The sequence below is a fragment of the Bos indicus genome, chromosome 1 (assembly GCF_029378745.1).
Source record: "Bos indicus isolate NIAB-ARS_2022 breed Sahiwal x Tharparkar chromosome 1, NIAB-ARS_B.indTharparkar_mat_pri_1.0, whole genome shotgun sequence".
NCBI lineage: Eukaryota > Metazoa > Chordata > Mammalia > Artiodactyla > Bovidae > Bos > Bos indicus.
In genome coordinates, this window is record NC_091760.1 from 139,798,308 (window position 1) to 139,818,124 (window position 19,817).

General features: G+C 43.9%; 1 protein-coding gene across 1 annotated transcript; it reads right to left on the reverse strand.

The window, feature by feature from the left end:
- Positions 1-4,748: 4,748 nt before the first annotated feature.
- On the reverse strand, positions 4,749-19,790 carry LOC109563294 (histone-lysine N-methyltransferase SETMAR-like). The gene is made up of 4 exons (XM_070787351.1): positions 19,779-19,790; positions 17,777-18,322; positions 17,468-17,500; positions 4,749-5,863 (listed from the first exon to the last, which is right to left on the reverse strand). Exons 1-4 carry the CDS (start codon positions 19,788-19,790, stop codon positions 4,847-4,849), a joined length of 1,608 nt encoding a protein of 535 aa, XP_070643452.1. The 3' UTR covers positions 4,749-4,846.
- Positions 19,791-19,817: the final 27 nt, after the last annotated feature.

The following is a 19,817-nucleotide window of genomic DNA, read 5'->3' on the forward strand; positions in this document are numbered from 1 at the left end:
AACTCCACTGCAAAAACATACCAAAAAAAAAAAAAAAAAAAAAAAGCTTACATCTGTTCACAAGAAGACATGAAATAGAATTTTCATAACTGAACTATTTTATAAGCCCAACTGGCAGCAACTTAGATGCCTACCAACAAGAGAATGGACAGGTGGAAAAGTATGAGCAATGAGAAACGGCTGCCTGCAACTCCACCCAAGATGAGGCCAAGCACAGTACTGAGAGGCAGGCCAGACACAGTACTGTGTGATCCTGTTCATACAGTACAGAAAGGCAGGCAAAACAAATCCTGTGTGTCAGAAGTCAGGATAGTAATTGAGGTGGGTGGGGTGCTAGTGACTGGAAGAGAGCAATGGAGGGCTTCATAAGGGAGCTGGCCATCTTCTATTTAAAAAAAGGTTTTTTCAGTAATTTTGTATCTTGGCCCAACTTAGTTTTTTAATTTTTGGCCGAGTGGCATGTGGGATATTAGTTCCTTGACCAGGAATTGAACCCGGGCCCCATGCAATGGAAGCTTGGAGTCTTAACCACTGGACCATCAGGGAAGGCCCATCTTGTATTTATTTTTTTTAACGTTACACATTAATCTAAAACGTCAAAAGTTTAAAAAGACCAAACATATTGGCAAGGATATGGAAGAACTGGAAGTCCCAAACTCTTCTGGTAAGAATACAACAGGAAACAACCATTTAAGATTATAGTGTGTGCTGATGTGCTTAGTCATGGCTGACTGTAGCCCACCAGGTTCCCCTGTCCATGGCATCTTCCAGGCAAGAATGCTGGAGTGGGTTGCCATTTCCTTCCCTACCATCTTGTATTTCTTGATCTGTGTGTTACTTGTACTGTTGTGTTTGCTTTGTGAACGTTCATGGAGCTGTGCATGTGCATTTCTGGAGAGACGTCAGCAGTAAAGTTTGTAAAACTTTTTTTTTGTAACATGCCCGAATCAGGTAATTTCACCTTCTAATAGGGCGCTTCAGCTTCTCCTGGTCTCCTTTGTGTGTGATTCCACAGCACACTTGACCTTCTAACTTGTAAGGAGGCTTCCTTTTTCTAATGTGTCAGGGTTCCAGCCCTGGTGATTTTTCTCACCTGTGTCTTCTACCAAGCCTCTGAAGGCATTTTAGTTTGACCTGCCTGTATGTAAGCATATGTAATTATAGATGCCACTTGTTATATTTCTGTTTATTTTTGGAAGAAATATTTATATGGCTCAAAATTCACAAGAGCAAAATGCTTTCCAGAGAAGTCTCCATTCTGCTTCTGTTCCCCCAGAGGTCTGGCTGTCTCAAGGAGCTGCCAGTGCTGCTGCTTCTTCTGGATCCTTCCAGAATGCTTTATGCAAATATAAGTGTATATATAATATATACTTATTTTTCACAGTTTGGCACCTTGCATTTTTCAGTTAATGGAGTTTGTTTCCTATGAGTACTTGTTAAGATTCCTCCTTTTTATTGCTGCATTGAAGTGCACTATATAGATGTACCAAATGTTTATTATTTTTTTTGGGCCGTGTCACGCAGCCTACGGAATCTTAGTTCCCGAACCAGGGATAACCCTCGCGCCCTGCATTGGAAGCTCAGAGACTTAACCAGTGGATGGCCAGGGAAATCCTTGTACCAAAGATTTTAAAACCAAATTCTCCATTGACCAAACTTTACAAATTGTGCCCAGTGTTTCGTTCCCGCAAAGGATGTTGCAATGAATAACCACGTACATACACATCATGTGCATACTGTATAAAACAAATGTCCTTACAAGCCCCAGTACGGGCTGAAATGACTATTATAAAGTCCACTTATGCCTTTGCAAACTTAAGGTTGAAATGTTTAACACTTAGCAGTTTTAAATAATTATAAAGCTAGAACTAACTTTTGAGCCTCCCCAAATCTCTACAAAACCAGTAAAATTTAAACCAGTAACATTAACATGAATATGAGTTTTGCTAAAAGCAAATTGCTGCATGCATATGGTATTTGGCCCGTATGATCTCTGCAGAGATTGTTCTGGCACCTTGTGTGTGTAATTGACAAGCCATCCTTTATTTGGCCTTCTGTGGTATGACGTGGGTTTCATGTGATATACACTGTTTATGAATTAAAATCATTTCTACAGTTTTATTATTACCCATAAACTGTGGAAAGCTGGTCGCACTTGATGCCAAATATAAACACACACCCAAAACAGCACAAAAATGGTAATGCTTGGTCAAAAGTGGCAATCTATGTTGGGTGATGCAGAATGTCAGATAATCACCTGAACACACAAAGGTCTAAAAATTCCCCAAGAATCCACAGGACTTTTGTATACATTCACGAAAGTATCCTCACCACCACTCTACCCAGGGTCCACGTGACCCACTTTGGAAAATCATGCATTGATTCAGGCTAGTCAGGACGTGCTTGCAGGAATTTTAGAATTACAAGCTTAATGTAGGGCAGAAATTGTGGTGACAGAGAAGGTTCTGAGGGGAACTGAGAAAGAATGGATAAGAGGCGACAGTTTGCCTACCCCTTACCAGGTGGTGTCCTCAACCTAGGGACAGAGTGACCTAGGGATAGACAGGCACAAGAGTTAAATGCCTGTCCTCCTGGGGCTTCTGCTCCAGTGGGAATACCAATAAGGAAAGTAACAAAATTCTTTCCCATGGTGACGGCACCTTGAAGGAAGCAGTGTCCTAATATAGAATGTGCTGGAACCACACAGAAGGGAGCTGCTGTACATGGGATCGTTCGGGAAGTTCCCAAGGGAGAAAAGGGAAGGGTGAGATGACCTGTACTCTGAGGGATCTGAGGGAGAAGCCTCTGGACAGAGGAAACAGCTCCCACAAAGATCCTGAGGCAGGACCAAGCTTGGTGTCCACGAAGGAGGCAAACATGTTGTGCTTAGGGAAGGCAGCAGCCAGGATGTGAGAGCAGTGGTGGAGCTCTGAGGGCATCTGAAGTCATCAATCTGGACTCCCAAGTGGAGGCTGGGCTGAGAGGTTGGGATGTGAAGTCTGATCGCTGGGAGGAGGCACAGGAGACCAGGAGAGGTTTTAAAGTTGTCTAGGAGAGACTTCTCTGGTGGTTCAGTGTTTGACTCCAGCTCCCAACTCAAGAGGCCCTGGGTTAGATCCCTGGTCAGGGAACCAGATCCCACACCCTGCAACTAAAAATCCCGCCTGCCACAACTGAGACCCAGTGCAGCCAAATAAGTATTTTAAAATGTTAAAGTTATCTAGACAACAAAATGACTAGGATGCTAGCTGTGGGGATGGAAATAAATGGAGGGAGGGTCTGGGACCTATTTTGGTGCGGGTGGCTGACAGGACTCTTCAGTGGATTGGGTGGGTGAGAGATGAGAGTTTTGGTTAGGAGTTACAGAAACCCAGATCAACATGAACAATAAGCAAATAGATTAAATAAGCAAAACCATGACAGTGTTCCACACTGGGGGATTCAGTGGCTTACTGTATTATCACAATCACAGATTCTTTTCTACCCTCTGTCATGCTCTTGACTCCTCCCTCCTAAGCCAGCTTCCCCTTTGGTCCAGATGTTACATGCAGATTTATAGCATCCAGGAAAAGCATGTCTCTTTTATCCTAAGCCCTGACTAATTGCCTTTATTACTGGTTGGAACTGTCACATGGAAGGGAGATGGGATATCCTTAGAGAAAATCAAGCCAATCCTGGATTTGGGCATAGGGCCAAGAATGGGAATGGATGCCTGAACAAAAGAAGGGTTGTGTGAGGAAGGACGAAGAGGGGAACGGGCTGATCATCACCTGTGTCTAGTAGGCTGTGTGGTTAGACAGCCACTCGCCAGGCTAGGGACCTAGGGAGTTTTGGGGGAAGCAGGTGGGCTTGGTATTGACACACTGAGTGTAAAGGGCTTGGGAAATATCCAGAGTCTGGCAGGCAGTTGGATCTACAGGTTTGGGGCTCTGGGGAGGGACAGAGCTGAAAGAAGTGATGTGCTCTGGGGGCTGAAACCAAACGGATGTAAATAGTCAACCAGGGTTTGGAAAGTGTCACCACACTGAGAACTAAGCATGTCACCAATTGTCCTGATGAAGCTGTTTCAGCAAGTGGTAGGGAGGAACCAGACTCAAGTTAGAGAGTAGAAAGGAAGGTAAGAAGCAGAGTGAGTTTCAAACCCTACTGTGCTGGGCTATACTGTACTGCATCCCAAGAGGCCCAGTCTCGGCCAGTTTGTTCATGTGGTGAAGACTGAATATAAACAAGGACAGGTGTGAGCCAGCATGCAAAAGAAGGTGAGAGGGAAGACGACGGCCAGAGACTCAAATGCCTCTGTTCACTGCTATGCTGGATATCCAAGCTGCTGAAGGATGAGATGTAAGGGATGCAGAGAACAAAGATATGGGCCCTGATACGGGAGCTCTTGAGGACCACTCTGCTCAATAAGTTGGCCGGAAATGCTGCAACACAAAGAGCCCAAGGATGAACAACCGATATAGATCTTACCATGCAATACTCGTTTCTAGCCTGCTTGCAAACTTTATGGATACACGACTGTATAAATATTTGTTACTAGACAAGATCACTGGCGTTATTATTGTTACAAGCTTTCCTTTCCAGCAGTCCAATGTACTTACTGACTGTTATTTTAAAAAGAACATTAAGCCAGGAGGAACCTGGTCACATTATTCTTTCCTGCTCCCAGTGAAGTATGCCTTTCTAAATATGGAAAGGAAGTGTTTTAATATACTGGGGCTGCTATAACAAAAATGCCATAGACTGGGTGGCTTATAAACAACAAATTGTTTATTTGGTGCAAAAGTAATTGCAGTTTTGGACCATGAATTTTAAATTATTATAACTAGGCTCAAACACATCTTTATTAGTCAAAATAGGAACCATTACAATCAACACATTTTTGCCAACGAGAAGTAAGTTCGTTTATTCCTGTAGCGTAAAAACCCGTGCTTCGGGATTCGACAAACTCTTGGAAAGCATTTTCTGCATCCTGCTGGTTGTGGAAGCGTTTACCCTGCAGAAAGTTGTCGAGATGCTTGAAGAAGTGGTAGTGGGTTGGTAATAGGTCAGGTGAATGTGGCGGATGAGGCAAAACTTCGTAGCCCAATTCATTAAACTTCTGAAGGGCTGGTTGTGCGACATGTGGTCGGGCATTGTCGTGGAGAAGAACTGGGCCCTTTCTGTTGACCAATGCTGGCTGTAGGTGTTGTAGTTTTTGGTGCATCTCATTGATTTGTTGAGCATACTTCTCAGATGTAATGGTTTCACCAGGATTCAGAAAGCTATAGTGGATAAGACCGGCAGCAGACCACCAAACAGTGACCATGATCTTTTTTTGGTACAAGTTCAGAGTTTTCCCTCGATCCAACCTCTGAGCTGGTTGTCGCTGGTTATCAGATAAAATCCACTTTTCGTGGCATGTCACAATCCGATCGAGAAATGGTTCATTTTTGTTGCGTAGAATAAGAGAAGATGACACTTCAAAACGACGATTTTTTTGAATTTCGGTCAGCTCATGAGGCACCCACTTATTGAGCTTTTTTACCTTTCCAATTTGCTTCAAATGCCGAACGACTGTAGAATGGTTGACCTTGAGTTCTTCGGCAATTTTTCGTGTAGTTTTAAGAGGATCGGCATCAATGATTTCTCTTAATTGGTCGTTGTCAACTTCTGATGGCCGTGCACTACGCTCGTCATCTTCAAGGCTCTCATCTCCTTTGCGAAACTTCTTAAACCACCACTGCACTGTACGTTCCTTAGCAGTTCCTGGGCCAAATGCGTTGTTGATGTTGCGAGTTGTCTCTGCTGCTTTACGACCCATTTTGAACTCGAATAAGAAAATCGCTCGAATTTGCTTTTTCTCTAACATCATTTCCATAGTCTAAAGTAAACATAAACAGCAAATAGTAAGTCATTAGGAAAAAAACATACATCAAGAAATGCCCATTAAAGTGATGTATAACAAAACCACATTTAAGAATATACTGCATTATCAAATGGAAAATTTAAAAATGCAAAAACCACAATAACTTTTGCACCAATCAATACAACAGTATTTTTGGATACCATCCACCAATGGGGAAGGAAAAATTTAACAAATATTTAATATTTATTTCCTTTAAGTAGAGAAGGTAGTTAACAGCCAAATTAAGTCACTAATGAGTTTTACAATACTGACCAATACCTACATTAAACAGCTACAAAAACAGATCTCACAACTTCAATGCTAAGATGGGGGAAAAAATCAGTGGAATGGATTCTGTGCCAATAGTGGCATTTCATACATGATAGCATGACAACAACTAGCAATTCAGTATCTTTAGAATAAATAATAAATTACCTAATAACAAACAGAATTGGGAAAACACTGCTACACACACTGACACCATGAAGTGTCACAATTGTTTCTGTATTTAAAAACATTCTTAATCTGATTTCTTTCTGATTTCTCATTAATTTTATAACCACTATCACAGTAACATACAAATGTGAAAACTGAAAATATCCTACACTGGGATAATACCACTTTTAACTAATAGCTAGAAAACAAGAGGAAACAAAATAAATCTACATGTCTGCATCATGGTATTAAAGACACCAAAAGCTTTACCTTCTGTTTAAGCCTTCAAATGGATCAATTACAAAGATGACTAAAGGGAAAAAAGCTCCTTCCTTTCCCCATCATTTTTCCCTTGGGAAAACTAAACCAACAGGTTTGTTTCTCAAGGAACATGTAAAAACTTACCTGTTGGCCTCTCCATGGGAGGAAGAAAAACATTATTTACATCTGATGTCCAAAGCCAAACTGGAAGTAAAATCTTTTCTTCCCCCCACCCTCTTTTGGCGGCTCAGATCATCATGTGGGATCTCAGTTCCTTAACCAGGGAAGGAATCTGGGCTCCCTGCATTGGGAACTTGGAGTCTTAACCACTGGACCACAGGGAAGTCCCTAAACTCTTTTTAGGGACTCTTATTAACAACAACAACAAACTTTTAGGGCAGGTCAAAATGAAGCCAGGTAAATAAGAAAGATGTAACAGAAAATAGGCATACTATTTCAGCCAACTGGTTTACTGAAAAAGCAAATAGATACATAATAATAGTAAACTTTTCATGCAGATATTTTGCAACAAGATCCACTATTTTTTCCCCACCTTCATGAAATTTCCCTTTACTGCATTTTTGTACAGAATTCTTACAATTTTTCTGGTCAGAGAAATTCCAAGTTGACATACTATGCCTATACCTTCCCTGGATCCTTTTATAAAAGATCACAAAACAGAACCTTCTTTTGGAAAAACGCTAAAAATTTTACACTCCACTCTGTAGTTGGTTGCCAAGTTGTGTCCAATTCTGTGACCTCATGGACTGCAGCATGCCAGGCCTCCCTGTCCCTCACCATATCCTGGAGTTTGCCTAAGCTCACGTCCATTGAATTAGTAATGCCATACAATCATCTCATCCTATGTCATCCCCTTCTCCTTCTATCTTTCTCAGCATCAGGGTCTTTCCCAGAGAGTAGGCTATTCACATCTGGTGGTGAAAGTACTGGAGCTTCAGCTTCAGTCTTTACAATGAGCATTCAGGGTTGATTTCCTTTAGGATTGACTGGTTTGATCTCCTTGCTGTCCAAGGGACTCTCAAGATTCTTCTCCAGCACGAGAGTTCAAAAGCATCATTTCTTTGATGCTCTGCCTTTTTTATGGTCCAACGATCACATCCATACATTGACTACTGGTTTGACTATACAAACTTTTGTCAGCCAAGCAATGTCTTTGGTTTTTAATACATTGTCTAGGTTTGTCATAGCTTTCCTGCCAAGAAACAATCGTCTTTTAATTTCACGGCTGCAGTTACCATCCACAGTGATTTCAGAGCCCAAGAAGAGGAAATCTGTCACTGTTTGCACCTTTCCCCCTTCTATTTGCCATGAAGTGACGGGACCAGAGGTCATGAACTTAGATTTTTAATATTGAATTTAAAGCCGGCTTTTTCACTCCCCTCTTTTCACCCTCATCAAGAGGCTCTTTAGTTCCTCTTCACTTTCTATCATTAGACTGGTATCATCTGTGTATCTGAGGTTGTTGATATTTCTCCCAAAAATCTTGATCCCAGCTTGTAACTCATTCAGCCCAGCATTTCCCATGATGTTCTCTGCATATAAATTAAAAAAGCAGAGTGACAATAAACAGCCTTGTCATACTCCTTTCTCAACCCTGAACCAGTCAGTTGTTGCATAAAGGATTCTAACTGTTGCTTCTTGACCGGCATACAGATTTCTCTGGTATTCCCATCTCTTTTAAGAGTTTTCCACAGTTTGTTATGATACACAGTCAAGGGCTTTATGGTAGTCAGTGACACAGAAATAGATATTTTTCTGGAATTACCTTGATTTCTCTATGATCCAGTGAATCCTGGCAATTTGATCTCTGGTTTCTCTACCTTTTCTAAACCCAGCTTGAATATCTGGAAGTTTCAGTTTATGTACTGCTGAAGACTAGCTTAAAGGCTTTTGAGCATAACCCTACTAGCATGGGAAATGAGTACAACTGGCCAGTAGTTTGAACACTTTTTTACTAATGCCCTTCTTGGGAATTGGGATGAATCGACCTTTTCCAGTCTTGTGGCAACTGCTGGGTTTTCCAAATTTGCTAATATATTGAGTGCAGAACTTAAATAGCATCATCACTTAGGATTTTAAATAGCTCTGCTGGAATTCCATCATCTTCACTAGCTTTACTTGAAGCAGTGCTTCCTAAGGCCCACTTGACTTTACACTCCAGAATGTCTGGCTCTGAGTGAGTGACCACACTATCGTGGTTATCTGTGTCATTGAGATAGTTTTTGTACAGTTTTTCTGTGTATTCTTGACATCTCTTCTTGATCTCTTCTGCGTCTATTAGGTCTTTACCGTTTCTGTCCTTTATTGTGCCCTTCTCTGCATGAAATGTTTGATATCTCTAATTTTCTTGAAGAGATTTCTAGTCTTTCCCTTTCTGCTGTTTTCCTCTATTTCTTTGCATTGTTCATTGAAGAAGGCCTTCACGTTGCTCTGGAACTCTGGATTCAGCTGGGTAAACCTTTCCCTTTCTCCCTTGCTTTTTGCTTCTCTTCTTTCCTTCATAGGTCAGTGCCTTGTTGTGGAGAAGGAGCTTGCGTAACTCAATGAAGCTATGAGCCACGCCACGCCACGTAGGGCCAGTGAAGAAGGACGGGTCATAGTGGAGAATTCTGACAAAACGTGATCTACTGCAGAAAAGACTGGCAAACCACTCCAGTATTCTGGCCGCGAGAACTCCGTGAACTGTGTAAAAATGCAAAAAAGATACGACACTGAAAGATGAGCCCCCCATGTTGGAACATGTCCAGTATACTACTGGGGAAGAGCAGAGGACAATTACTAATAACTCCAGAAAGAATGAAGAGGCTCAGCCAAAGCAGAAACAATACTCAGTTTTGGACGTATCTGGTGAAGAAAGTAAAATCCAATGCTGTAAAGAACAGTATTGCATAGGAACATGGAATGTTAAGTCCATGAATCAAGGTAAATTGGACGTGGTCCAATCAAGGTGAATTGGAAGCAGATGGCAAGAGAAAACATCGTCTTAGGAATCAGTGAACTAAAATGGGTGGGAACAGGCAAATTTAATTCAGGTGACTGTTATATCTACTACTGTGGGGAAGAATCCCTTAGAAGAAATGGAGTAGCCCTCACAGTCAACAGAAGAATCAGAAATGCAGTACTTGTGTGCAACCTCAAAAATGACAGAATGATCTCGGTTCCTTTCCAAGAAAAACCATTCAACATCCAAGTCTATGCCCCAACCACAAATGCTGAAGAAGCTGAAATTGACCGGTTCTATGAAGACCTACAAAACCTTCTGGAACTAACACCAAAAAATATCCTTTTCATCACTGGATTGAAATGGAAAGCTAAGGAAGTCAACAAGCACCTGGAGTAACGGCAAGTTTGACCTTGGAGTACAAATGAAGTAAGGCAAAGGCTAACAGAGTTTTGTCAAGAGAATACACAGGTCATTGCAAACACCCATTTCCAATAACATAAGAGACTACTCTACAAATGGATATCACCAGATGGTTAACATTGAAATCAAGTGATTACATTCTTTGCAGTGAAGGATGGAGACGCTCTATACAGTCAGCAAAAACAAGACCAAGTTAACTATGGCTCAGATCATGAGTTCCTTATTGCAAAATTCAGCCTTAAATTGAAGAAAGTAGGGAAAACCCGGAGAAGGCAATGGCACCCCACTCCAGTACTTTTGCCTGGAAAATCCCAAGGACGGAGGAGCCTGGTGGGCTGCAGTCCATGGGGTCGCTAAGAGTCGGATACGACTGAGCAACTTCACTTTCACTTTTCACTTTCATGCACTGGAGAAGGAAATGGCAACCCACTCCAGTGTTCTTGCTTGGAGAATCCCAGGGACGGGGGAGCCTGATGGGCTGCCATCTATAGGGTCGCACAGAGTTGGACATGACTGAAGTGACTTAGTAGTAGCAGGCCATTCAGGTAGGACCTAAATCAAATCCCTATGATTATACAGTGGAGATGATGAATAGATTCAAGGGAATAGACTCTGGAAGACAGAGTGCCTGAGGAACTTTGGACAGAAGTTTGTAAAAGTGTACAGGAGGTGGTGACCAAAACCATCCCAGAGGAAAACAATAGACTGGGAAAGACTAGAGATCTCTTCAAGAAATTAGAGATCTCAAGGAAACATTTCATGCAAGGATGGACACGATAAAGGACAGAAACAGTAAGGATCTAAGAAGCAAAAGAAATTAAAAAGAGGTGGCAAGAATACACAGAAAAACTATGCAAAATAATCCAGATACCCACAATGGTGTGGTCACTCACCTAGAGCCAGACATGCCGGAGTGTGAAGTCAAGTTGGGGTTAGGAAGGCTTACTGCAAAGAAAAGTAGAGGAGGTGACGAATTGCATTTGAGCTATTTCAAATCCTAAAAGATGATGCTGTCAAAGTGCTGCACTCAGTATGCCAGCAAATTTGGAAAACTCAGCAGTGGCCACAGGACTGGAAAAGGTCAGTTTTCATTCCAATCCCAAAGAAGGGCAATGCCAAAGAATGTTCAAACTACTGCATAATTGTGCTCATTTCACATGCTAGCAAGGTAACGATCAAAATCCTTCAAACTAGGCTTCAGCAGTATGTGAACTGAGAACTTCAGATACACAAGGTGGGTTCCAAAAGGCAGAAGAACCAGAGATCAAATTGCCAACATCTGCTGGATCACAGAAAAACAAGGGAATTCCAGAAAAACATTTACTTCTGCTTCATTGACTATGCGAAAGCCTTTGACTGTGTGGATCACAACAAATTGTGGAAAATTCTTAAAAGAAATGCACAGACCAACATAGTTGTCTCCTGAGAAATCTGTATGTAGCTCAAGCATCAACAGTTAGAACGAGACATGGACCAACCCACTGGTTCAAAATTGGGAAAGGAGTATGTCAAAACTGTATATTGTCACTCTGCTTATTTAACTTCTATGCAGAGTACATCATGTGAAATCCTGGGCTGGATGAATCACAAGCTGGAATCAAGATTGCCAGGAGAAATATCAACAACCTCAGATATGCAGATGATACCACTCTAATGGTAGAAAGTGAAGAGAAACTAAAGAGCTCTTGATGAGGACTAAAGAGATGCATGAAGAAGCTGGATTAAAATTCAACATTCAAAAGACTAAGATCATGGCATCTGGTGCCATTTCTTCATGGCAACTAGAAGGGAGAAAAGTGGCAACAGTGACAGATTTTATTTTCTTGGGCTCCAAAATCATTGTGGACAGTGAGTACACTCATGAAACTAAAAGATGCTTGCTCCTTGGAAGAAAAGCTATTACAAAGCTAGACAGAGTATTAAAAAACAGAGACATCACTTTGCTGACAAGGTCCCAAGAGTCAAAGCTATGGTTTTTCCAGTAGTCACGTGCAGATGTCACAGTTAGACCTTAAAGGTGGCTGAGTGCCTAATCCTTTCAAATTGTGGTCTTGGAGAAGACTCTTGAGAGTCCCTTGGACAGCTTCAAACCAGTCAATTCTAATGGAAATCAACCCTGAATATTCATTGGAAGGACTGATGCTGAAGGGGAAGCTCCAATATTTTGGCTGCGTTAGGTGAAAACGCAGCTCACTGGAAAAGATCTTGATGCTGGGAAAGATCAAGGGCGAAGGAGAAGGGGGAACAGGATGAGCTGGTTGGTTAGCATTACCGACTCAACGGACTTAAGTTTGAGTAAATCTAGGAGATAGTGAAGGACGGGGAAGCTTGGTATGCTGCAGTCCACGGGGCCACAAAAAGCAACATGACTTAGCAACAATACACATTACTGTACATAAAATAATTTTAAAACATTGTTGGTCATGTTCTCAAAGGACACACCTCTTGATCTCCCCCTGCATGTAAGGTATGACCCCCTATCTTGCCCTGGGAACATTACTTGCAAAAAGTTACACATTCCCCATTTCCTTGCCTCAGCTCTAGCTTTGCTGATATTGTCATATGAGGAAGTACAAGCATGTAACCAACATATACTAACCAAAATGCACACAAAGTAAAGAATGGATTTCTCTGGTAAGTGAAGGTTATGCTTCAGTATTTTCAGCTGTCTTAAATTTCCCAAATTCTGCAGTAGCATTAATCTGATACATTATATTAATATTACCATAAGCCAGGTAAATGACTGTGCCAAGTTGCTTCAGTCATGTCTGACTCATTGCGACCTTATGGACTGTAGCCCACCAGGCTCCTCTGTCCATGGGGTTCTCCTGGAAAGAATACTGGAGTGGGTTGCCATTCCCCTTTCCAGGGGATCTTCCTGACCCAGGGATAGAACCCACATCTCCTGAGGCTCCTGCACAGCAGGGGGATTTTTTACCTTCCCTTGAGCCTCTAGGGAAGCCACAGGACAATGACTACATCTACTGTATTTTACCCAGACCAGAAACAACATTGTTCCAAAGGAACATTTCATGCAAAGATGGGCTCGATAAAGGACAGAAATGGTATGGACCTAACAGAAGCAGAAGATATTAAGAAGAGATGGCAAGAATACACAGAAGAACTGTACAAAAAAGATCTTCATGACCCAGATAATCAAGATGGTGTGATCACTCATCTAGAGCCAGACATCCTGGAATGTGAAGTCAAGTGGGCCTTAGAAAGCATCACTATGAACAAAGCTAGTGGAGGTGATAGAATTCCAGTTGAGCTATTCCAAACCCTGAAAGATGATGCTGTGAAAGTGCTGCACTCAATATGCCAGCAAATTTGGAAATCTCAGCAGTGGCCACAGGACTGGAAAAGGTCAGTTTTCATTCCAATCCCAAAGAAAGGCAATGCCAAAGAATGCTCAAACTACCGCACAATTGCACTCATTTCACATGCTAGTAAAGTAATGCTCAAAATTCTCCAAGCCAGACTTCAGCAATATGTGAACCGTGAACTTCCTGATGTTCAAGCTGGTTTTAGAAAAGGCAGAGGAACCAGAGATCAAATTGCCAACATCCGCTGAATCATAGAAAAAGCAAGAGAGTTCCAGAAAAACATCTATTTCTGCTTTATTGACTATGCCAAAGCCTTTGACTGTGTGGATCACAAGAAACTGTGGAAAATTCTGAAAGAGATGGGAATACCAGACCACCTGACCTGCCTCTTAAGAAATCTGTATGCAAGTCAGGAAGCAACAGTTAGAACTGGACATGGAATAACAGACTGGTTCCAAATAGGAAAAGGAGTACGTCAAGGCTGTATACTGTCACCCTGTTTATTTAACTTATATGCAGAGTACATCATGAGAAACGCTGGACTGGAAGAAACACAAGCTGGAGTCAAGATTGCCGGGAGAAATATCAATAACCTCAGATATGCAGATGACACCACCCTTATGGCAGAAAGTGAAGAGGAACTAAAAAGCCTCTTGATGAAAGTGAAAGTGAGAGTGAAAAAGTTGGCTTAAAGCTCAACATTCAGAAAACAAAGATCATGGCATCCGGTCCCATCACTTCATGGGAAACAGATGGGGAAACAGTGGAAACAGTGTCAGACTTTATTTTTCTGGGCTCCAAAATCACTGCAGATGGTGACTGCAGCCATGAAATTAGAAGACGCTTACTCCTTGGAAGGAAAGTTCTGACCAACCTAGATAGCATATTCAAAAGCAGAAACATTACTTTGCCAACAAAGGTTTGTCTAGTCAAGGCTATAGTTTTTCTTGTGGTCATGTATGGATGTGAAAGTTGAACTGTGAAGAAGGCTGAGCGCCGAAGAATTGATGCTTTTGAACTGTGGTGTTGGAGAAGACTCTTGAGAGTCCCTTGGACTCGTGGCTTGAGATCCAGCCAGTCCATTCTAAAGGAGATCAGCCCTGGGATTTCTTTGGAAGGAATGATACTAAAGCTGAAACTCCAGTACTTTGGCCACCTCACGCGAAGAGTTGACTCATTGGAAAAAACTCTGATGCTGGGAGGGATTGGGGGCAAGAAGAGAAGGGGTCGACAGATGATGAGATGGCTGGATGGCATCACTGACTTGATGGACGTTAGAGTCTGGGTGAACTCCAGGAGTTGGTGATGGACAGGGAGGCCTGGCGTGCTGTGATTCATGGGGTCACAAAGAGTCGGACACGACTGAGCGACTGATCTGATCTGATCTGATTATAACACAAACTTAAAAAGTGGTAAATGAACTCCTACTTTTCAAGAGGTTATGACACCAAACTCTGGTTGGTTTTGAGATACTCATAGTCTAGATGTCAGTGGCCAGAAGTATGCATTAGCAGCACTGGAACATTTTGAAGACACCATGGTCTTTAAAGGTGAGTTTGAAATCTACCTTTCCGGCTGCTGTTTTGGCTTCGTTTCCACTTTTGAAGGAGCAGATTTGTAAAAGGTAAAGTTATTAGGTTGGTGCAAAAGTAACTGTGGTTTTGCACTGTTGGACTTTGCTGTTTGATATAGGGATACATTCTAAAATTAATGAGGTTATGCTATACATGAATGTAATATGCATTTATCGCTTTTTAAACTTTTGTTATGATTTATTACTTGCTATTTATATTTATTTTAGATTACAAAAATGATGTTAGAGAAAAAGCAAATTAGAGTGACTTTCTTATTCGAGTTCAAAATGATTGCACACACATTTGGCCCAGGTACTAAGGAAGGTACAGTGCAGTACCGGTTCAGGAAGTTTAGAAAAGGAGACAAGGGACTTGAAGATGAGGAGTGTAGTGGCTGGCCATCAGAAGTTGACAGCTACCAACTGAGAGCAGCATCAAAGGTGATCCTCTTACAACTACCAAAGAGTTGCCCAAGAATTCAACATCAACCATTCTACTGTCATTTGGCATTTGAAGCAAATTGGAAAGGTGAAAAAGCTCAATAAGTGCGTGCCTCATGAACTGACTTAAGATCAAAAGAATTATGATTTGAAGTGTTGTCTTCTCTCATTCAATGGAACAACACTGAACCATATCTCAATCCAATTATGACGAGCCACAAAAACTAGATTTTTATCCAACAACCGGCAGTGACCAGCTCAGTGGCTGGATCAAAATGAATCCCTGAACTTGTACCAAAAAAGTGTCATGGTCACTGTTCGGTGGTCTGCTGCCAGTCTGATCCACTACAGCTTTCTGAATCCAAGTGCAAGCATTACATCTAAGAAGTATGCTCAGTAAACCGAGATGCACCAAAAACTGCAGCGCCTGCGGCCAGCACTGGTCAACTAAAAGGGCCCAGTTCTTCTCCACAATGCCAGACCATAGATTGCACAACCATGCTTCAGAAGTTTTACGCATCAGGCTACAAAGTTTTGCCTAATTTGCTGCCATATTTACCTACCCTCTTGCTAACCACTTCTTCAAGCGTCTTGACAATTATTTGCACGAAAGCTGCTTCCACAACCAGAATGACTAAGAAAATGGTTTCCAAGAGTTCATGGACTCCCAAATCAGAGTTTTATACACTAAAGGAATAAACAAACATTTCTCATTGGCAACCATCTGTTGATTGTAATGGTTTCTACTTTGATTAGTAAAGATGTTTGAGCCTAGTTATAATGATTTAAAATTCACCTTCTGAAGCCACAGTTACTGTTTGCAAAGACCTAACAACACTGAATTTCTTTCCTGGGTTGAACCCCAAGAAAAACAGAGGTTAGGGGCCTTGCTTTACTTACAGCTGATAGCTTTGCCAATCTCCTCTTGAGCTTTGGAAGTATATAAAATGAGCCAAATTGCCAATATCCATTGAATCATCGAAAAAGCAAGAGAGCTCCAGAAAAACATCTACTTCTGCTTTATTGACTATGCCAAAGCCTTTGACTGTGTGGATCACAATAAACTGTGGAAAATGCTGAAAGAGATGGGAATACCAGACCACCTGATCTGCCTCTTGAGAAATTTGTATGCAGGTCAGGAAGCAACAGTTAGAACTGGACATGGAACAGACTGGTTCCAAATAGGAAAAGGAGTACGTGAAGGCTGTATATTGTCACCCTGCTTATTTAACTTATATGCACAGTACGTCATGAGAAATGCTGGGCTGGAAGCACAAGCTGGAATCAAGATTGCCGGGAGAAATATCAATCACCTCAGATACGCAGATGACACTACCCTTATGGCAGAAAGTGAAGAGGAACTAAAGAGCCTCTTGATGAAAGTGAAAGAGGAGAGTGAAAAAGTTGGCTTAAAACTCAACATTCAGAAAACAAAGATCATGGCATCTGGTCCCATCACTTCATGGGAAATAGATGGGGAAACAGTGGAAACAGTGTCAGACTTTATTTTTCTGGGCTCCAAAATCACTGCAGATGGTGACTGCAGCCATGAAATTAGAAGACGCTTACTCCTTGGAAGGAAAGTTATGACCAACCTAAATAGCATATTGAAAAGCAGAGACATTACTTTGCCAACAAAGGTTCGTCTAGTCAAGGCTATGGTTTTTCCAGTGGTCATGTATGGATGTGAGAGTTGGACTCTGAAGAAAGCTGAGTGCCGAAGAATTGATGGTTTTGAACTGTGGTTGTTGGAGAAGACTCTTGAGAGTCCCTTGGACTGCAAGGAGATCCAACCAGTCCATTCTGAAGGAGATCAGCCCTGGAAGGTGTGATGCTAAAGCTGAAACTCCAGTACTTTGGCCACCTCACGCGAAGAGTTGACTCACTGGAAAAGACTCTGATGCTGGGAGGGATTGCGGGCAAGAGGAGAAGGGGACGACAGAGGATGAGATGGCTAGATGGCATCACTGACTCGATGGACGTTGAGTCTGAGTGAACTCCGGGAGCTGGTGATAGACAGGGAGGCCTGGCGTGCTGCGATTCATGGGGTCACAAAGAGTCGGACACGACTGAGCGACTGAACTGAAAATGAGCAAGGAATGTGTGGTATGGTGCAAACAGAGACCACCCCCGGGGAACGGAGCGGGATGGCGTCTCACCTCTTCCTTTACTGACCCCTCCGCGGAGATGACCTGCAGGAGGAAAGAGACGACCAGTGGGCGCAGCTCGCGAACAATACTGCTCTGACGCCCAGCAGCCACGGGCGCGTGACATTAACGGCCTTCACCGCACCCGTTCGAATAGCCCACCCAAGCTCCTCCGGCCGCCGAAAGTCCCAGAATCGCCCGGCGCCCGTTCAGGCTGGTCCGGCCGCCTCCCCGGCCCAGCGCAGCGGGCCTGGGCCTCGCGGGGCTCTGGGGACGGCCGGGCGGCGGAGTGGGCGTGTGCGGGACGCGGCCACTGCTCACCTTCCTCTTGGGCATCGTGGCGACGGGGCGGGCGAGAGCCGGGTGCCTGAGGGCCGCGGCGCGCCGAGAGCCTTCGCGAAGCTGAGTAGCCTGACCGCTGCCGCTCCTCTCGCCGCCCGAGCTGCTGGGACCCGCGGCGGGGGTGGTGGGAGAACCGGATGGAACCAGATTGGGAGCCCGCCCCCTCCTCCCCCCGCGTCCCCCGGCCGCGGGCTCCCCCTCCCCGCCGGCCGGACCGCCCCTCGCCCTCGCCCCCGCCCATTGGCTGCGGGGTCCACCGCTCCGCGGCCCGCACCCCGAGTAGGTGAGACCGGCCGTCACTCGACCACTGCGCTCCGCCCCCACTCTCGGCGCCCCCACCCGCCCGCGGTCTCGCGGGGCCCCCAGACCCAGGCGAGGGGGCGGGGCCCCACAGGCCTCTCTCCCCTCTGGCCGCTCTCGCCAGACGGTAGTTTGTTTGAAGCCGAGCCGCAGTGTGCCGTCTTGCGCTGATTGGCGGATGCCGGCCACGTGGTCTCCGGGTGCGCCCACCCACAACCCTCCGGGCTACCGGTTGGCAGCCAGCTACAGAGAATCCCCGAGGAATGAGTCCCTTCTGTGTAGAGTCGGAAGGTTTATAGTTCACAGAATGGGAAGGGAGAGACAACGTGTTTAACTATGAACCAGTTTTTCGCCTCACTCAGTTGTTCAGTCGCTCAGTTGTGTTCGACTCTTTGTGACCTCATGGACAGCAGCACTCAAGAAAAGGTATGACTCAATGAACATGAGTTTGAACAAACTCCCGGATATGTGGACAGGGAAGCCTGGCGTGCTGCAGTCCATAGGATTGTAAAGAGTCGGACACGACTGAGCGACTGAAGAAAAAAACGTCTCCAGGGTCGGTGGTCTGCGGGAAGCGAGTCTTGGTGCGGGGACGGGGGGGTGGGGGGGCATCTTGGAAAGTTGGTGCGGGGCGCCACTGCGCAGGCGCGGGTCCTGGCCGTGCTTCCCTGATAGGTTTCTGGGTGGGGTCTTCGTGAGTAGCTTCTTTAAGTCGTGCATTGAGGGACCAAGAGTGCTGGCAGTTCGTCTCAGGAGCTTAGTGGGTTTCTGAGTCTCCCCCCCCACACACACACACCCACACCAGGCCCAGGATGCTCACCCTCTCTCAGACCCCACCTGGACCACCGATCCCCTCCTGTGCAGAAGGGAAAGCACATCCACCCAGCTCCTGCCTGTTTTGTTTTTTTTTTTAAAACACTTGCTGACCTAAACACCTTTCCGAGGTGGAGAAGAGCTTCAGGCTGGAGGTCAGAGCTGGAATTCCATAACTGGTGAGATCACATCACCCAGTTTCTTTTCTTGCTGTTGTTCACTCGCTGAGTCGTGTCCAATTCTTCGGGACCCCATGGACTGCAGCATGGCCAGCCAGGCTTCCCTGCTCTATGAGTTTGGTCAAACACATGTCCATTGAGTTGATGATGCCATACAACACTTTCATCCTCTGTCACCCACTTCTACTCTCAGTCTTTCCCAGCATGAGGGTTTTTTCTAATAAGTTGACTCTTTTCAGCAGGTGGCCAGAGTATTGGAGCTTCAGCTTCAGCATCAGTCCTTTCAATGAATATCCAGGGTTGATTTCCTTTTGGATTGACTGGTTTGATCTCCTTGCTGTCCAAGGGACTCTGAAGAGTCTTCTCCAGCACCACAGCTTGAAAGCATCAGTTCTTCAGTGCTCAGCCTTCTCCATGGTCCAACTCTCACATCTGTACATGACTACTGGAAAGCCCATAGCTTTGTCTATATGGATCTTTGTTGGCAAAGTGATGCCTCTGCTTTTTAATATGCTGTCTAGATTTGTCATAGCTTTTCTTCCAAGAAGCCAGGGTCTTTTAATTTCATGGCTGCAGTCATCATCTGTAGATTCTTTGCTGAATAAGAAACTTTTGTTTAAAAGTACCGCTTGAGAACACAAGAGAACACACTGGAAATATAGGAAATACCCTCTTTGAACAACACAAACCTTTCTACACATGGTCATCACCAGATGGACAATAGCAAA

What these genes read in the sequence shown, in the direction of transcription:
- LOC109563294 (XM_070787351.1), bottom strand. An exon ending in CCACGATGCCCAAGAGGAAG is followed by an intron (nt 17,501 to 17,776) that starts GTGAGCAGTGGC and finishes TTCCTCCTGCAG; the next exon opens with GTCATCTCCGCGGAGGGGTC. An exon ending in AGGGGTCAGTAAAGGAAGAG is followed by an intron (nt 5,864 to 17,467) that starts GTGAGACGCCAT and finishes TGTTTACTTTAG; the next exon opens with ACTATGGAAATGATGTTAGA.